Source organism: Harmonia axyridis, chromosome 3 (genome assembly GCF_914767665.1).
Source record: "Harmonia axyridis chromosome 3, icHarAxyr1.1, whole genome shotgun sequence".
Lineage (NCBI taxonomy): Eukaryota > Metazoa > Arthropoda > Insecta > Coleoptera > Coccinellidae > Harmonia > Harmonia axyridis.
Genome location: NC_059503.1, coordinates 29585038 through 29606518, shown reverse-complemented (window position 1 = coordinate 29606518; position 21481 = coordinate 29585038). Strand labels below are relative to the sequence as shown.

Here is a 21481-nt window from a genome sequence, read left to right as displayed (position 1 = left end):
ACTTTTACCCCCTATCGTACGCCACTGATGGTTGCCAGAAACGTGTATTTAGCTCAAAAGGGGAAGATACCGTTTCAGCGATCAGTCGAAAAATTAGTTCGCTTTATTTTACATTAGTGGCTCTCGATTTATATGAGGTTTTTACTATTATTCATCTTTAAGAATTCTTCATTGCGGAAATCCTTATTTATTATGTTTTTAGAATGAAAAAAATGATTAGATGAATTTCTTATTGGAGAATAAATAAACATATACATGTGGGATCCGACTTCTTAACACCCGACTGAATGATACGCTACTGACTTGACTATACGAAACATACGCGATGGATCCTAAAACGGTGGACCATGCAGTTTTTATCGATATAGGGAGACGTAAGGGGAAGAGGTACTTGAGACGGAGACTGGAGTACGATACATACGAACGAGGGTGGTATTCGACGTTAGAGAATAGACGGACATAGTAAGAATTCGACGTGATAGACGCAAATATATTAGACGCAGCTAGTTAGATAATTCGACGTTAGATATAGACGGATCTACTCGAATAATCAGACAATAGACGAAAGTTCAGTGGCTGTACATTCAATTGAAGTTGAATTGTACATAGTGTAAATAAACAATAGTTAAGTTCCGGAGGCCTTTTTATATAAACCCCTAGACAACGATATAACAACCCTACATACATAATGATTCCTAATGAACATTTATTTTTTTATGAATTTCCACATAAAAATATGTAAATCTTGTTAAATGTTAAGAATGCGGTTCTTCTAAAATTGAAAATAAAGATGTAAAAACGTAATTTGAATTCTTGCATGTGATAGAAAGAGACGATAAATCAGAGGAACGTTTAGGATTGCTTAACTCATCCTAAAAAGTGGTGGCTTCTAAAAAACACTCAGGAGAGAAAACTTTAGCAGATCACGAGAATGCCACGTAGTATAAACCCCTCTTAATTTAATAGGGTTTACAGTAACTAAAGACCTGTTGAATATGAAAATATAATGACTAATAGTTTAAGTGTACAAGGCACAAATAATTTATAGAAGAAACAATCAATGTGACCCCCTAGAAAAAAAAAGAAGAAATAAAACACCGTGTATCTCTGTGCATTGGGACAAATCTTCATATTACGGACACATTATTGTTTATTTGAAATATTTTCAATTACTTATGATTCATCTCGTATAAAAGTGACATATCTGCTACATCAGTTTCAATGAAAATCAATTTCACTTATACATGAGACATCACCATAAAAAATTGTACTATACGTTTATATTCAATGTGTCCATGTTAGTAGGGGAAATGCGCACAAATTGACATACTGTTTAATTTTTCAATCATATATTTTTAGTTATTGGATTAATACTCCCATTTTGGTATTCAATACTAACTTTGGTTAATTGTATCATAAGCTGAAAATTGAATTCAACTACAAAAATAAAAGATATAAGAAGTTATTTCGACTTCTAACGAAATCCGTTTTGTCCGTATACTCAGGACAAAATGACACACTAGTAATTGACATTATGACATACATAATATTTAAATGCAAAGCTCGCAAATGAACGTTTTGGTTCTTTTCGAGACAGTCGCAAACTATGTATGAGCCCAGTGAAAACACTGAATGCAACATAGCCACTGTTCACCAGGTTTGGAACGAAAAAAACGTCACTGCAATTAGTGCAGGGGCAGTCATCGTCATCCTCTCTTTTTTTCTTAATTTTAAACGGTTTAATGTCGGATTCTTCGTGGACATCGACTTTTTATTTTTCAAGGGTCTTGTTCTCTTTACCACCGAGTTTTTCATCATTGAATTAATATTTTAGTAACTTCTTGTTTCTTCTTCTTGGGTAGATTGTTCGCAGCAGATTTAGCTTTGATTTTGTCAAAATTAGCCCTTGGCCCCTAGGAAGTGGTGAAAGAATTTTATAACGAAAGGATAATAATCCTTTAGAAGTTCCTGGTAGGTATATTGTAATCATCAGGAATCGATAATTAATATACTTATTTTTTACAAGATACATACAAGAAATTTCACGTTCTATCATGTATAGTGCATGCAAATTATGTACAAAATAACATATGATCTCATTAGTTTCACGTGAAAATTAATCTATAAAATTCTATAATATTTCCAAAAATATATTTTCTTCACATATATCGGACAAAATGACATACTATGTCGTTTTGTCCATCAAAATAGTATGTCATTTTGTCCGATAAACACTTTTTATAATATCGAAGCACAATTTCAGAACAAAACCAATATTTATCTTCAATCTTATACATATTATTACGTCATAACAGTAATGAGAGAAATACATAAAATATATAATGAATATTATCATGACACTTTCCAGAAGCAATTTAGAAGCCAAGTGAACAAAAATAGTATATTCTAAAACAAGTTGCAGAATGGGCTCCTATTACAACACGAATGCGAAATTCGAAAACGAGCGACTAAGGAGCGAGTTTTCGAACGCATGAGTGTTGGAATAGCCTTCTGCAACGAGTATTAGACGATATTTTCTCTATTTCAGTCAAGTTTGATGAAATATTGTCGAAATTCAATGAAAAATTCAGATTATACATCCTAGTGACATTTGTATTGTATCTTGGCAGTTGGTGTGACTGTTACGAAAATTGACAGATTATGGAATATGAATTTGAATCGTATGTTTCGAATTTTGGAATAATTTACAATTACGCATTAAATTCGTTAATTATGTCTGACGAAATCGATTTATCACCACAGGAATTAAGAGAAATTGCGAATAATGTTGCAGATCATTTCACTATATCCAAATTATATCATTTTGACAATTATTGACGTTTGTTAAAATTTGATAGGATTGAAAGTCAGTATAGACAACTACAAACCGAAAAATATAACTGAAAACGATGCTGTAATGAGTTCATTACAGCACTGTTTTTAGAACTGTAATGAACTCATTACGATACTGAAATAGAGAAAAAAATTTACCGACCAAAACGCATTTGTATCTATTGCACCAGCGAAATAGATAGCAGGATGTCAATTTCTTCGCAGAATTGTCATCATCACAAGCGGGTCCTGAATAACCGTAAAACCCCGACTTATAAGGCGCCAATTTTGAAAAAATCTAAAAGTTCATTTTGTCCGCATATGTCGTTTTGTCCGCATTTCCCTTAACTATATCGTTAATTTTTTTAAGGTTCTAATTTTCATGAAAATGAATATAAATTTATGGAGACGTCGGTAAGTAATTCAGCTTACCGACACCTTTGACCTAGCATCATTAAACTAAATGTACCGTCTTGCCAACAGATACCATAAAAAATCTAGGAAACTAAATCAACCAAAAAAAGGATTTTCATTATACAATTCCTGAAAAAATTACCGCTAATTTTAATTTCAATGTAAATATAGAAACTTTAACTCTGAATATACCCTGTATACGTCAATTTAAACTATTTCTGATTCTATTCACAATCCCACAATCTATTCAAGGCTCATCTCACTGCATTCATCCGAAACTCCTCCAAAGTTCACCCGACCGACAAACAAATGACTCATCGTTATACATCGGTCAACCCCAGGGATATATTCTTGAACCCGTCGTATACTTCAGGCATTCGACCTGCCTTTTTCCGTCTTGAAATATTCAAATCTGACGACGGTAATAAATTGCAGGGACTTTTTAGACATGGATTACGGGAAAAAAGACGTGATTCCTTCGTGCAAATGGGATTATAGCCGAGAAAAGTCGGGAAATTCCGCGCCTGTTATATGTCAACCGGAGGAAGTTCCTAAATGAGTTTCCAAGTGTTCTTGAAGTTGTATTTAACTTCAGATGGAAGAAGTTCCGTAATGAATACACATTGTTAGCTGGGGGATAGTAGAGAAGTGACACTCGATTTAACGTGGAATGTTGGGAAGAGAAAAACAGGTGGGGGAAAAGATGGAGGTGCAAGTTCATACTATGCCAACATTTTGTAGGCACATAAGTTGATTGAAGAATTTTCCTCTTAAGACGTTTCATGCGGAAACCGAAGTTGTTTTTGAACTCTTATTCTCTTATTCCCTCAATATACAGGGTGTTTCATTGGGAAACGGAAATACTTCACAGGTGCATAGGTGGCACCAAGGCGGTTCTGGAGATACTCCATTTATTGGGTCTTACTGTCTTCGTAGCCGAGATAGAGGGTGTTTTATGAATTTTGCCCGTTTCTTCTGAGGCCATATCAAACGAACCTCCCGGTATATTTTCTTCATATTCGGCAAATATATTCCTAATTGAGAGCCCAAACGTATCATGCAATAACCGCCTTGAAAATACAGGTCCGGGTTCACAAAAAATTATGAATCGTTTGAATCCTCGAAACATCGGAATTTTGAAAATCTGTTTGAATATTCGGAAACACCGCTAAAAACTAAACTGAGACGTGTACTTCAAACTTTCGCGCAGACAGTTTTACAGCACAAAATTTAAACGTAAAAGTGAAGTTTTTAAGAACCTGGATAACTGAAAGTGGTTTGAAGTGACTTTTAACAATGAATTATCAAAAATTTTCAATCCATAATTATTTCAAGATTACTTTGTAATTCATTTTTACATTGGTTTTCTTTTTTATAGCTGTATACCATTTCAGTTTTTATTTTTGAGTTACTCTCTCAGTCTCTCGGCGTTTCTCATTACTACACAAATTTTCAACGAAAACATTAATTTTTTAAGAATTTGATTTGCTGGAAGTAAAACTTTTATTGATTAATCTATGAGTTAGTTATTGAGATCATAGTCCTTTTTCGTGTGTGAAGTCTATTGTGTCTTTCAGCAGAGCTTTTCACTACTGCGAATAATCATAAAATTTCGTATTCAATCAAGTAGGTTGACAACCATCACTTTGACAGAAAACTATTTTTGTTTAAAATAATTCAGATTAATTAATTATTTTGTTATTATTCTTTTGTTCATAATTGTTTCAAAATATCAACGATATCAACCTAATGCAACTCAATTCTCAATAAATAGAAACTGAAATAGTATACAGCTATAAAAAGGAAAATCAATGTAAAAATGATTTACAAAGTAATCTTGAAATAATTATGGATTCGATATTTTCGATAGTTCATTGTTAAAATTCACTTCAAACCACTTTCAGGTATCCAAGTTCTTAAAAACTTCACTTTTACGTTGAAAATTTGTGCAGTAAAACTGTCTGCGCGAAAATTTGAAGTACACGTCTCAGTTTAGTTTTTAGTGGTGTTTTCGAATAGAAAAACAGATTTCCAAAATTCCGATGTTTCGACGATTCAAACGATTCATAATTTTTTGTTAGCCCGGACCTGGATTTTCAAGGCGGTTATTGCATGATACGTTTGGGCTCTCAATTAGGAATATATTTGCCAAATATGAAGAAAATATACCGGGTGGTGGTGGTTCGTTTGTTATGGCCTCAGAAAGAAACGGGCAAAATTGATAAAACACCCTGTATCTCGGCTACGAAGACAGTAAGACCCAATAAATGGGGTATCTCCAGAACCACCTTGGTGCCACCTATGCACCTGTGAAGTATTTCCGTTTCCCAATGAAACACCCTGTATCACTCTATCAATTCATCGTAATGTCTGTAATTCTCAAATTCCGCTTTGGCTCAATCCTATCCGTCGGCCTGGCCGTTCAAAAACAATAACTCTTCATTGGAAAGATCTAGAAATTTGAAATTTTCAGTTTTGGCTCGGATTGCGAACACCGCGAAAAAGTTAATTAATGTGCATAATCAGAGCCGTATCTAGGTACTATCGCGCCTGTGGCAAAATATTAGACAGCGCCCCCCATTTTAGAATATTTTTTCATCCATTATATTTTCTCATAGTATTTTTTTGTTCATAATTTGAGTCATATATTTTCGTTAAAGTTTTAAAAGAATACACAATATTATACAAGGTGTATATAAATAGTTGCGAAAAAATTTAGGAAGTGATTCCTTTTCGAAAAAAATGGGAGGGTCTTTCTTTTTTTTTTAGCCTTCCCCCGCTTAATTTCAGCCCCCAAAAAGTAGTTTTTAATTTGTGAAAAGTTTATAATTGTTTTTTTTTACAATATTTCTATATTCGTACTAATAAAAATATCGTTTTGACATGAGCCTATTGGAAAAAAATTTGAGGTCGAAAATAATTCCAACCTCCACAACTCAGGCGTATTAGCTGTTGAAAACTCTGAATTTTAGCAAAAAATTACGAGAGATTCGTTAAGAATGGATCAATCTATCCAAAATTAATTTTCTTATTATAAAATATGAAAAAAAAAGTTATTCCGAATCAAGTTTGAGGGGTGGCTTTTTCACACAAAAATAGACGAATTATCGACAAGCTTGATGAAGCGCAAAAAATTCGCTAAAATAGGGGTAAGCACACATGCCGATGTGCGTACGTAATATTTACGATCTAAATCCGGCTCCTTTGAACATGCCGACGCCCGACAGAAATATTTATGACTAGATTACGGCCTGCTTGAACATAGCCATATTTATATTTTTTCTTGCCTTGAAGTTTTGTTGATTGTAAATATTTTAGGCCTAGTTCGCAAATTCTAGGAAAGGCTAGCAATATTTTAAATATTTCCAGATTTCTCGGCATCGCTCGTTGCGAGGCGTATATAGGTATAACATGAAAACCGAATTGTGATCTTTCGAATTATTTCGCCTGGAGCTTCAATATTTTTTTCTTTTGATATTTTTGGGCGCCCTTGCAGACCTCGCGCCCGTGGCAAGTACCACCTTTTCCATACCCTAGATACAGCTCTGAGCAGAATCAGATTAAGGGTTCTTTAAATATCACTGTTCGGAGCATTGTGCTCCTGAGAAATTCAGAACTATGGATTCTATCGAATTGAAATATTGTATTCAGATCTGAAATTATAATTTCATGCGCAATGCGAAGTTTTTTTTATCTCCTCGCCGAATTAAGAGAAAATTCGATAAGATCCAAAAAAATTGCCTAATCTTTCCGTTACCACAGAACGGAGTTCAAATGTTGAATTTACAGGTTTGGTAAATACATTCGGAAATATCCAACGTTATTCCAGAGAATACTCCTGATCCAGTGGAACAGTGCAACATCTACGTGATACGATATCGAATAAACGTGTTTTCTTTCAATAACGGAGTGGGGATAGTCACAGTTGTGGCCTCTGATCTAGTGCTGCGACTTGAATTCTAGAATTTAATTTTGACAATGAAAGGCACAAATAATTTCCTGTTGTGAGGATAAATACTTAGTTTGTTTTTATCCATAACTGATTTTAAAATGAAATAAATAATACAAATATAAGAAATATAATAATAAAAAAAACAAATTCCAAAAATTCAAATTATAAAATGGTACTTTGGTGCTCAATCAATTGAAGAGACAATAAATGCATTTATTGTAGACTAAAGATAAGCCAACACCACAATTCCGCTTTTTCTAAAATAATTACAAAATTCGAGGAATGTGGGTGTTTACGAACATACAATAATAGCAAGATTGATAAACCACCGAAAACCATCAAACAAAATCGTCTGAGGAGTAAATGTGTGTGTTGCTGTTGAAATCTGTGCACCTTGTTAAATTAAACAAATTACTGAACGAGTCGATATGAGCGATAGATATCTTGAAAAACAATGGTGACCAATGTTATCAAATAAAAAAATGTCAAAAAATTTCTAATGAGGAAAATGAAACGTATAGAATTCTATGGAAAAATGAGGCAAAGAGAGAATGGAAATTGTGTATTTCTAAGCAATATCTTATTCACTGATGAGTCATCGTTTTCGTTGAATAGAAGACATAATCAGTAGTAAGATATTGATCTCGGTAGAAAAAGTATCTAAGTATTTCTATGCGTAGTCAGTGTCCTCAAAAGCTCAATGTTTGGACATGAATACAACATATGGCCGTTTTTTATAAATGGTAACCTGAACGCTGCCAAACTTTTGGAGCTTTTAGAGAATATAATTTATTCCAGCACTTCGATGGGATACTCATTTTCACAGAGGAAATTATTTGTGTCATTTTTCCCCGCATACAATGGAATAAATTTATTGTAAGCCATCCATCTCACTGTTAGATAGCGACTAAAAGTCGCAGTTCTTAAAACTGTGACCATCCTCACTCCAGCATTGTGAGAGGACATTGGTTTATTCGATATTGTATCACGGAGTTGTTTTCATCGTTGCACTGTTCCACTGGACCATGAGTTTTTTCTGGAATAACGTTGAATATCTTACCTAATATATTTGTCAAACCTGTGTTATAAAATATTAATTTCAAATTTCAAGCTGATAACATAAATAGAATCGAAGAGAATTCAAGAAGAATATTGAAAAAGACATACCCAATATTTCCATGACAGATCCAAACAGGTTGGTTGCTATTTTGTGTGTGTATAGAATTAAAATTACAATATTCTTGCAAAATTCGTGTTGATAGCTAGGTCAAAATCAGGAAAACTAAGCAAAACATCGAAAAAATGAGGAATCCAAGGCTGCAATTGGCAAATTAATGAACGAACGCTCAAAGACTCCAGAGTTCACGTCAGTTTCCAATTCAGTAAACCAAGTAGAAGACAATTTCTTACACTAATTTAACACAATAGAAACTCTATATTCTTCAACCTATACGAGCATCGAGACCTAATTCAATAATTCAACAAGCTTATACGACTGCCAAATCCAGACATCGATAATTCGCTGCGTCTGTCTGTACCAGAAGCTGCAACGGTCGTTGAAACTTGGACACATTGGTGCCCGGCATACCGTATTAAATCACCATACATATATATTATGTACATTAATACATAAACATGGTGTTTCATGAATCATTGTAGGTAGGTACATGTTTTCATGTCGAATGTAGTTGTTATAAATTATCTCAGATAGCATAATTTTGTTTCTTGAGAAATTGATATACAGGATATTTCACTACAAATTACATCAAAAATTTAATGTTTTCAAATTTTTATTGACTATAAATGAATATAGGTCATTGTTCTAGACTTAATCCTGTTAGTATCTCATGATCGAATAAACTTAAAAATGTTCAAGGGTACAACTGGCGCATGAATGAACAAACGCTTGAAAACTCCGCTGCTTTCTTAATTTTTTTTATCTAACTGTAGAAATTTTAGATTGGTAACTTTTTTTATGAATGATTCTGAAGATTCATAATTAGAATTGATGAAATCATTATTTCTTGAAGATTTCAAATATAAATCGTAAATAGTATTAGGGTTTTCAGCTTGAATTGAAGCACAAAGGTAGATACATTGCTATATTCCTTTGCCGTGACTTGAAATTCCAAATTCAAAGGCAAGATTCAAAGTATCAATTAAATTTTTCTTCAGAAATAATTGTAATACGTTTTATGATAAAACGCACCTGGTGACTGCAGTCTACCTGTGTATTCTTTTGGTGAAATTCCATTATCTTTAAAGCAAAGATACATTTTAAACTTCAGTTACTTAGTGGTCACTGACTTTAAGGCATAAACCTAAAAATAACTCAACAGCAAATATTCCAAAAGTGTCAAAACGCAAGAGCAATAAGAGCATAGTGGACAAGCAAGCGCGGACCCAGGGGGGTCAAGGGGGTCATGACCCCCCAAAAGAAACCACCTAATACTAAATATGCGTTTCAAGCAGGCAAAGTACGAAATGGTCCCATCAAAAAACTTGAAGCGGCGACCCCCCCAAAATTGAAGGCTTGGGCCGCCCTTGTCATCAAACCAGTAAATCGCTTGATCAATAAAGAACAGTATGGCAAATGTCAGTATTTTGCTGAAAACACTTGAGACTAATTTCTTCCAACTGAGAATCAAAAACCGTGTTTATCTTAGCACGATGACAATCACCATACTGTTCATGTATTTTATCTGAATCGTCTTCGGAGAATAGAACTCAGTGAATCTTCCACCAAATAGTGATGTGATTTGAATTTTTGGCTTGTTATAAATCATTCGTAAATTTCTTAAGCATAAATATGACTGTTTTGCCTTTTAACGAAGTCATCCATTAAAAATTAGCCATCAACGCCAAGAATTACAATGATTTTTTGACAGACAAGTTGACGCAAGACTCAAACCATTAAAAATATTGATAAATGTTAATAACAACAAGTGAGATAAAACAATAAAAAAATCTTCCGCAGACATAGGGAGATACCCATAACCCCTCCTAAGTTAGCACAGTACGCTCTAGCTATCAGCTCTCTGTGTAAAGACCCAAGAGAATTCCATGGACACGATCTCATCAGTACCTTACTACACCATGAACCAGTCCATGACTTGGAGTTTGCCTACGCCAGCTTAGCAGCTTGTAGCGCCAAGTCACATGTCAGGAAGAAGCAAATCAGGAGATTACTGGACATTGCCAATACTGCTAAAGACCACAACATTGGTGAGTATTATATTGATTATTATTACTCTCAAACTACTTTTCTTTATCCAATCGGCAAAGGCTGATGAACTCCAAGAGGTGAGAGATACACCGCAACTTTCTATGGTTTCATTGACGCGTATTATCTCACAATGACGCACTATTTGATCAGTCTTCAGAAATTTCTTCATCAGAAAATCCACATTTTTGTAGTTGTTGTTTAGATATTGATGATGGATTATATACTGTGCTAGATAGTTTATTGTGCTCTTTCCATCATCATATGTTTGGTTGGTTATTACCGACGTTGCATGAAGCATTCGCCTATCGTTTTCGGGGTGTTAGTCCAGAGAAGGACCGATTGTTTGGTTCTGAGAAGAATCGTCTGCCAAACATTGCCTGTCTGAACTTGTACGCACCATACTTTTTTAGAGTTCGTCTAAGGGTATCGGAGTTTAAACCTACGTCGTCTGGGTTGCAGTCCATTCACTCTCACCATTAACCTGCTTCTGTAGACTAGTGGTTATAGTGATCGGACTGCAACCCAGACGATGTTGCTTGAAACCCTGATACCCTCAGACGAATTCTAAAAAAAGTATGATGCGTACAAATCCAGATAGCAAACGGTTCTTCTCAGTACCAACACCCTGAAGATGGCAGGCGAATGCTTGCCGAAACGTCAGTAACAACCAACCGCACAGATGATGGAAACAGCCCAATAAACTATCCAGAGCCAATGCAAGCAATTTTGACGCCTGAAGCAGAGAATTTTTTGGCGACCTGCTGAAAAAGTATCACCCCCCCAGCCAACAAAACACATCACATCGATGATAATTCGCCATTTTTTATTTCTCTAGCGATTTTGCTAATCGTTTCTTTCTAAAGTCGTTTCCAGTGGGTTTCTTTTTTTTTCGGACATTTTTACCTACAATAAAATTCTGGATTTGTTCGACTCCGATAAACAATGCGTAAGTAATATATCTGAATCTCACATTCACAATCGATCACATACAATCGATGAAAGATTGCCTATCACACCACAAGATACAAAGGGTGATAAGGCATGCAAAGCTTCCAGAACTAAATGGGATTAAAAATATAAGTTCCGCTGAAAACATTCAACATTTAGTTTCGAATTCAGAATCGTAGGAATTTTCTATATGTTGAATGTGTAAACAACTTCCACGTAATTCGAAGTGTTGTTTTTCCTCTTTGTGAAATACATTCCATCCCTCATTCAATTAGGCTAATAGGCAATGCTGCTTATATTGGTACGATTGTCATGTGTTATTTATTTAACAGGGGGCTTAGTAAAGCCGGTTTGGAGATTTTTATTGCAGGGAATGTTGAAAAACGCAGCAAAGCGGACCAACCTCATTTCGTTTTTAAGAATCAAAACTACATTTTTTCCGAAATATGAAAGGGTTGCCACAAACTGGGCTAAATTGCCGCCTATCGAAAATAGGCTCCTGAAACAGTCGCTTCACTGTTTCACCCCTAACGCCGGCCCTGAAACTATCTAACATTTTTTTAGTTCTTTTGAAACTGTATTTTCTTCTGTGTGAAATTGTCGTCTGAAGGTGAAATGAAATTTAACAAAAAAATCATTCCCTTTTGCAGTATATAGTCTCGAATACTTTGACCCCTCCATTTACATTCCATTGAATATGAAATATTTTGTACAACCATATTTTTATCAACGGAATTTTTATTTTCGTTGAACCAGTGAATTCACCACAAGACTATAAATAACTTAACTTTATCTTAACTTGCTAAGACAAATGCGAGCATACCCTCAATTTAACAAAATCATGTCGAGCAACAAGTTGCGAATTTGGACACGAAACTAGCAACTCCACTTGTCACGATTATTCCAGATCTTTCCCGTTCGATATTTCAGATACGGTTGCCATGACGATTCTGGCGCTGCGCTGTATAGTCAAGGACCACAGGCATAGGAATCTCCAGCATTCTTTGCGGCGTCCATCGATCAGTCTAGCCAGACAGCAGCACAGTGATGGTGGCTTTGGAAACATATATAACACGGCTATCACGATGCAGGTGAGATATTTTTTGGATAAAACCAATCACATCAACCCATTATGATGGAACTCTTTAATAAAACATTTTAAAAGTAATCATGACACATTCAATCATTGAATTTTTCAAGGCTCTCCAAGAAGTACCAGAAAGTAACTCCAACTGGAACAGAACAGCAGCAAGAGCCTACATAGAAAGTAGACAAGATCCTGATGGTGCTTTCACAGATCCAGGACTCACTGCAGATGCACTCATGGCTCTGTTGGGAAAGGGACTGGGAGCTATAAGAACCTTAGATTGTGGAAGACTCGATCCAGATTTCGACAATCACGGTAAAACCTGGCTTAACTAAATTTTTAAATTTTTTTGAACCCAAACAATTCAAAATCACTATTACATAATTCATATTTTAATTGATTATTTCTCCTTCTAGTTGATATTGATCTGACCAAGTCTCTGTCAACTCATGGGAACGATTCGGAAATTAGGAATGTCACAGTGACGTACACCCTTTGGGTAGGCTCCAACATCACCGAGAACTCTACCATCGCAATAACAGCTCCCAGGAATACGTCTTTCTACAACGTCATGCAGATGGCTATGGAACAAGATCCACATTTCACATTTGAAGCATCCGAATGGCCTAATGGTCATTATGTTCACACTTTGGCTGGTTACAAAGAAGAACCAATGGGATATCATTATTGGTTATTATACAGGCTGCCTGAGGTACCAGACCCTAGTGCTCCTCCAGCCAATCAATTGGTGGCTCCAGTTGGTAAGTTAGAGCGAACAATAAGAAGCAAAAGATTGAGTCGCTTCGATCAACATGATTCATAGTCCAGTAGATATATACATCTTACCTGGAAAATATTTCGAACTTGATGAAACTTCTACAGGTTTTGCGGCGATGTTGTGGAATGACCCTGTTAAGTTATCCAACACGAGGACCCTGTGCTAACTTGAGGAGGGCCGAAGAACATTTTCGGACTTTTTTCGGTATTTTGATCATAACTTCTAACCCAATGAGTTTTCTACGAAAACATTCATTTTCAAAGTTGTAGAGCATTAAATTTTCTACAATTTTGTATGCTCAAACTTTTTTGTAAACCCATTATCAATTTAGATACAGTCGATTAAAATAATAGTCCAGTAGACAAAGCAAAAAAAGTGGGGTCTGCTGGAAAAAATTTCGAACTTGATAAAACTTCTACAGGTTATTCGGGGTTGATGATGTGGGATGACTTTTTCAAGTTAACCAACACAAGGACCCTGTGCTAACTTGAGGTGGGACGAAGAACCCCAACATTTTTGGACCTTTTTTCGGTGTTTTGCTTATAACTTTGAACTTGCCCAGTTTTCGACCAAAATGTTCATTTTCAAAGTTGTAGATAATTCAATCCTCTATAATTTCATTTTCAGAAACTTTTTTCTAAACTTCATATCAACCAATAAGCAGCCAATCAAAACTAAAGGAATTTTTGCAAAATGTCAAAAATTAGCAAAAAGCAAAGGTTTTGACTCTCTAACTATCAATTACCAACGATTCTATGGTAATTATAGAAATTCCTCATCAATATCGACATATTGAAACATAGAGAGGTGGAGGTAGCTTTGACTAAAAGCCTATGTTTATGTTGAACAGTAGATATTTCAATATTATCGTAGCATGTTTATCACCTTACTGTGAATTCCTATCAACCCATAATTATTTTGAATCTTAATAATCAGATCAGCTGGGTAAAATCAATGAATAATAACCAATTATTATTTGAAAATAATGATTTTATATAACCGAAAAAAGTCCAAAAATGTTGGGGTTCCTCGGCCCTGCTCAAGTAAGCACAAGGTTCTCGTGTTGGATAACTCGAAAGAGTCATCCCACAACACCCCCGAACAATCTGTAGAAGTTTGATCGACTGTATCTCAATTGATATAAGGTCCACAAAAAAAATTGTGAATTCAAATTTTGTAGAAAATTTAATGCTCTACAACTTTTTTTGGTCGAAAACTACTTAGTTTAGAGGTTTATAGAAAAAACTGATAAAAGACCGAAAATGTTGAGGTTCTTCGGCCCTCCTCAAGTTAGCACAGGATCCTCGTGTTGGATAACTAGACACAGTCATCCCACAACACCCCCGAACAACCTGTAGAAGTTTCATCAAGTTCGGATTTTTTTCCAGCAGACCCCTTTTTTTTGTATTGGTCTACTGGACTATCAGATCTGAATTAGAAAAATTATTAAAGGATGTGATGATCTTATACCTTTTTTGACTCATTTCAAAATCTGTAAGTTCATTCAAAGTTATCATGATTCGAAGTCCTAAGTACTCGAATCACAATGGATGCGATTGAAAATTCCAACAACATCAAAAAGTCTAGAAACTAATATATTTACAATTTTTTGAAATTGGCTTAGTTTGAAACAGTTCACAAAAAAAAAGATGAAAATTGATATGTTAACTATAGTGGCATTAGTGTAATATACCCTAGTAAGTAGGTCTTCATTTTTTTGAGTCATATTGTGCCTAAAATGAATAGTTTTTAAAATGCTTTACATTTCATGTTTTATGCGGGGTCTGGCAGTATACTTTCTACGCATATATGTTTCAAGGGCTTAGATTACTCAACTCTACTTCATAACTACTTATAATATCAATAAAAGATCAGGCAAATTAAAGAAATCATCAAAATATTTGGAAAAAACTGAAACATCTGAATTCGCTTGAAGAGTTCGAAATTACTGAATATTTTCAGCTGAAAAATTCTCATCAATATTTATCGCTCATATGATCTGCTGAGATGTCTGCAAACTGTTTTCAAATCGAACTGCACCTCATTTCAAGAATATTGAAATTGTTAAAAGCTTATTGTATAATACTTCTTGTTTAATTTTAATTCACCTCATCACAATTCCCAATTTCTACTAATAATGTTTATGTTGTTACAGGTGTAGACGAGCTTCTGATAGAAGAAGGCGACCACTACCTCTTCTGGTACAAGAAACTATAAATAGGATAAGTGCGGGCCTGACGAGGATCATTTTAAAATGCGAAACGTTGTTGTGTGAAATGCGTATTTTGATGACTGCAACATGACTGCTAAACCTTTCAACCTACTACCTTAATCGTAGGCTTCTAGATTTTTGTAACTTGTATCATCTTTCCAAGCAATTACTCGGAAGTTCGAATGCCTTCTTTTAGTGACCTGATGGCGGTTATTCGTGGAAGAGAAACGTGGTAAAGCTTTCCAGGCCCTGTGGGGTGGGCCATCTCAAGAATAGTCCCACAGTATTCTCTGCTTGTCGTAAAAGGCGACTAAAAGGGAACTTCAAACCTTAGTTTTCTTCAACTATATTTTTTGAGATTCTCAAGATGCTTTCAGATTTACCTTTTTTCTACCTCGCAAACCCCTCTGCGACTTCGAATCAATGGAGATAATAGCGTTTTCTCTCTAAACCACCGGAGTAACCGATTCCACAGTTTTCTCATTCGAAATTCGCATTCTAAGGCTTATTGATATCGATACTTTCAAAAGGCTCATTGATCGAACTTAGTACTCAGGGGGGTTCGGGGTTGCGTTTGAGCCCCCAGTAGCTACTGCGATAAAGCCAATTTACTACCTCAAACCGGTTAAATTCACATCTCAGGTGATCCATTTTTTTTCATTTCCAAATCGCATTGAAATTAAATAAATTGAAAATTTGAAAATGAACACTTTCGAAAAAGGCAAACTTGGGGAGAATTCAAATTTGAAATGTCCTGCAAAAATAAATAATCAAATAATCAAAAATGGAGGTTAATAAGAAAATGATAGAGAAATTACGTATAAAAACTGATTTCTAGCTTCTGAAAAAATTTAAATTACAATGTCAACAAAATTGGTCCCATATTGCATCCGGTCATCACAACGTATGAAAATTTCTTGAAGATCAAGGTCATACCGGTCATAAAAGAAGAACAAAACAGAATTCTACATCTTGAATTATTTTCCGAAACAGAATGATTGAAGAGACTATTCGACACGCCACCAGTCTGATATTCTTGTGATAAAAAAAATCTATTACTATTGAATTTGATTTCCATCTTTCAAATCATTTGGATTATGAAAAATAAACAATAAGATTAAATCTAATTCACCACGTAACCAACATGAAATCTCAAAATTCGATTTGAACTCAGTTTCAGTCGATAGTGCTTCCTAAGATTCAATCGCCGAATTATAAAAAATGAAGATCTTACAAAAATAATCCTAATTTCCTAATATCTAACTCTAATCGTCACAAAATTTTCAATTTGGGAATCAATTAAGACCAGTTTAGGGTGTAATAATATAATGGATAACTCGATTCGATCCTTTAAATCCTTGAATATCACGAAGAAATTGTAATATTCGAACTAATATTCAAAACAAACCCAATATATAAAATAGGTACATTCAACTCAAAAAATCTCAACTCAAATTGACAAAAATCATATTTTCTTCTGATTAACTACCTAAATTGATCCACATTACTATTGAGATTATTGGTGAGATCTGGGTGAATCTTAGATCAAAACATTGAGAATTTCAGCCTGATACCATTTCAAATACAAAAAGAAGTCTAGACTAAAACAGTTCCCAGCTGATAAAACCATATTCAGGAATAGAAATGTGCTAATGAGCTGAAATTTTTTGTATGAATGGAAAACAACAACAACAAATGGATAATCCCAACTCAACCATCACAGAAAAATACAGCGATACGATTGGAAAAAAAAATTACTTACCACCAGTTGTAGGAACGTTAGTTTAAATTTAATACGTCATTAAAATCTTTTAGCACCTTTTAGTGATGGGTTAAAATTTTATTGAACGTTCCTGCAACTGGGTGTTAACCTAGAATTTAAAGTTTCAATTAATTTTTTAAGACTTCAGGAATTAGCTAATTAAATTGGCTGTGAGTTTGTGTGTGACATAAAATTACCATTTTTCTTCGAGAATGTTTTCTATTTGTGAATGAATGAATAAAAAAATTAACGCACAACAGCAAACTTCAGAACGCACAAAATTCCTCCGAAAATTCATCTTTTTCGTTTATTTACGAAATTATCGTCAATTTTCATGGGAGATACGACTCAGAAACAAGCACGCAATATTGACCTTTTATTTTAACGTGGAGTGATTAGTAACGCACAAAATCGGAGGATAACCGTTTTTTTTTATGAATCGCATTCTGTGGTCCTGACACTGAAAATAAAAAAAAACGTTTTCAGGGTTGTTATGAGAAAGAAGACAACGTTTTCTTCGGATATTCTCCGTGTCTTTCCACAGAATTACAAAATTTTGCGAAATCGGGAGTTGGAAAAGTCCAAGCTTTTAACCGTAGTCTTTTTTGGAGTTTCACCTAGATACGGTAGGCATCTTCAGATGTTTCCAGGTCGCTATTTATGACTCTGTCCTTGGAATGCTACGAACTGACGACTTACGAACAGAATTTATAGTTTGCCGCTAAATCCATGAATGGGAGCAGGATAAGCAGTCACAATTCTTGTTTTTTTGGTCCGAGTGCACTGTCCCCACGCGTGCTCGAATCAAAGAGATGAGAAGTGTGGAAGGTGAACATTTAAATTTCGTTCCTATCGTCAATTCGGTTCATTCCAGCATTAAATGACGCCCTAGAAATAATGAAATATGTTTACCGTAGATGGATGCGAACAAGCGTTTCAAGCAGATAAGGTACGAAACGGTCCCATCAAAAAACTGCACATAACTTCGACCCCGTCAGGAGTCTCGGGCCGCCCTTGGATGCGAAACGTAAGTTGAAAAACTACTACGACTAAAGAGTCTAGAATTTTTCAACTCTGTTGAACAAAAGGGCCGTGAAGCCTTCAGCTTCACACCCTTAAAGTGAGAAAAGCATGAATGAAACAAAATTCGAAAAATTTACAATTATCTAAAAACCATCATGTTCACAAAAACTTCCAGAAAATTAAATTGAAAAGACTAACGCACAATCCAATACCAAAATTGCTATTGAAATCCTCGAAAAACAAACTGAAATTCGAATGATTGTTGGTGGAATCACGCACAAAATTTGTTCTCTCTCCCCTATGAAACAACCCGGAAATTCTAGAACTTTCACTGTGCATTTTTTTAAATTGACCATCTTCCTTGCAGCGAAAGTACTTCAAAACACCATCACACATATCAGCCCTTCCTATCAACAGAAAACTCACGACAATAATTTTCTCACATATCAAGATTAGATTTGAATTTTGACGAGAAATGAAAGAGACGTGCACGTCTTTCATTTCTCAACATCCGCTTTTTTTTAAGTTTCAAGAATTAATTACACGTTTAAAATATATCAGGAAGCTCAATTTTTGAATTTAGGTAGCCAAATCTCATCGAAAATTATCAAAATTCCATCTTTCTCATATCATTTTATAAGTAGAGAGTATGTTCAGATGGTCAATTGAAAGAAATGTATTTGAAAGCATCCACCTTTCCGTAAGTAATTCGATAGCAAACTGAAAGGAGAAGATTCACCCAGAAACAATAATTATAAATTAACGAGATCGAATCGAAAATCGATTCAAATCGACGTACTTCAAAAAATCGGAGGTAAACTTACTAAAACTCAAAATTGAACTAAAAAAATTAAGGAGTAACAGAGAAATACAAATTAATAACATAAAAAGACCTTGGAAGCTAGAGATTTTTCTTGAAAGTACTGTGGGAAAAAATATAAATTGCAAAAAAATGGATCCTCGTATTCGAACTGTTCAGATTTTCAAAATTTTGCTAATTTGTATAATTGAAACAAAGGTTTCGAAATTAATGGTGACCATCTGGGGGCATTTGTAGCTATAATTTCTTCGTTTACATTTATTTCAATTTTTTTCAAGTAAATCTACTTTCTTTTTATTTCATTTCAACGTTTAGGTTGAAACGACAAGGAAAGGTGCCAAAAGAGAGAATGATCGTTGAGAGAGTGCTCAACTTCTTCTATCATTCTTTCCAAGGACTATCCTGGACTTCTAACGCAAACAATTGAAAAGAACATTGAAAAATGAAATCGAAAAACAAGAAAAAAAAAGATAAAACAATAAAAATAAAAAAAAAACATAAAACAAAAAAAAAACCAAAAAAAAAAAAACTGAGTCTTCAGACGGACACTAGGCCTTGTGTAATGACTAATGAATATATACAAAGATATACATTCAGAGAAGGCATTGTCGACATCAACGTGTCAGCGCTACTAAATGTACTATAAAAAATTCGGATTGTGGTTGTTTATAAAAGGCGCATTAAAAGACAATACTTTTAAATATTTTGTTTTGTCTGTACTTTTATATTTACCTTAGCTTAGAGTGTATGATTTCCAAGATGGATACCTGTTAAAATATGGCAAGACTGTTGATAATGTTTTATTTTTGTTATGTCAGCTTGATGATATTATAATGGGAATAAGACATAATAAATGCTTTTTTTCGTTTTATTGTGTTTCTTTTATTTAATAACCTTCATACATAGAAATGCCTTTTCATTACTTTTCTTCATCTTCTTCAGGACAAACTGTAATAAAATGATGTTATTATATTCCTCAAAATTGAGGAAAATTGTGAGTTTCGGCCCGTCGCACTGGGGACGGGACTTCTTTTGATTTTTTTCTGTAAAGATGAGATGAAAACAGAAAAAGAGAAATCAAGTTAATTTTTATATGTTTAATGGAAGAAAAAGTTAATTTCATTCTTTCTGGGCCCAGATAAGGCATATTGAATTTATGATTCACACAAAATTCATGACAAACACAAATAACTATTTCCAATTTCACCAAAGAACACCTGAAATCAAAAAAAAATTAAACCCTTATCAATATACAGGGTGATTCATTGGTTAATGGGCGTAAACTAAGGGTAGATAGAAGACACCGAAATGAGTCAGAATAATCTATATTTGAAGGGTCTATCTCTTTCATAATTAAGATACAGAGTGTTTTATTGATGTTGTCAATTTCTTCAATTACCCATAACTTTCGATACTCCCTATAGGGTGGTTCGAAAGAAAATATAGGTATATATTTTCATGATATTTGGTACGTTTTTCTCTGCAACAACTACTCCATACAGACACAGCTACTGAATTCATTCTCCAGGTCCGGCCTAGGAAAAATCGATAAATAAGATTCATCCCAAAGAAAACACCCTGTATATCAAAATTTCTTGAATTTGATAGGATATAAGAATGAAGGAGAAAAAACTTAAAGGAGCAAGGTATTTATCGAACTTCCGCATGCGATTCTAATACTCAATAAATCTAGTCAAACATGAATATACAGACAACATAGTAACCAAAATTTAATTCATTCGGTATTTATTAATTTTACGAATTTCATTGAATTTTTTGGGTCACAAAATTGAAACACAACGAAATGCAACGAGGTTTGCAGAGGTCTTTGTTTGGAGAAATCTTTTATGATTTCATTTAGTGATATCACCAATGAAAACGAAAACATCAAGGATTGAATTTATTTGACTATCTAAATTGAAAATGAACAACAAAATGAGTTATGAAAAACATCACATCTTAATGAAAAACCTTAATGCTATAAAAAAGCCCACGAAACAGAGAAAAAAGTTTCACAAAAATTGCTCTTCCTTCAAAATTGGCTACCATTCTGCTCAATGTATTTCGGTGTCCATTAAATTAGACCAGTTATTGATTTTCTTATCAATTATTGATTATTTTTCAATTTGTTACAAGTGCCTTCGATTTTATGAAGAAGTTGCATTATATCGTTTATTTTTGTCGAGAAAACTCCTGATTTTAAGTAACCCCAAACAAAATAATTGAAAGGATTAAAGTCGGAGCTCCTTGCAGACCAGTTATATCGGCCTGCAATATATATAGTGCGGCCCCACCGTGTTGAAAATACTTACCTCCGACATCAACAGCTGCATCAAGCAAATCAGGTAAAATATTTTGAAGAAAATTAAAATAATCTCCACCAGGGAGGTAACACCTACGGACTAACCAATCTATTATTATAAACAC

General features: G+C 34.3%; 1 protein-coding gene across 1 annotated transcript in view; it reads left to right on the top strand.

Annotated features, from left to right (window-relative positions):
- LOC123674737 (uncharacterized protein CG3556) overlaps positions 1 to 19925 on the top strand; it is a 37424-nt gene extending 17499 nt beyond the window's left edge. Inside the window, exons 5-9 of the mRNA XM_045609794.1 lie at positions 10176 to 10423; positions 12303 to 12463; positions 12573 to 12774; positions 12876 to 13220; positions 15393 to 19925. Coding sequence (XP_045465750.1) covers positions 10176 to 10423; positions 12303 to 12463; positions 12573 to 12774; positions 12876 to 13220; positions 15393 to 15454 — 1018 coding nt within the window. The 3' untranslated portion in view covers positions 15455 to 19925. The remainder of the gene's footprint in view (positions 1 to 10175; positions 10424 to 12302; positions 12464 to 12572; positions 12775 to 12875; positions 13221 to 15392) is intronic.
- Positions 19926 to 21481: the final 1556 nt, after the last annotated feature.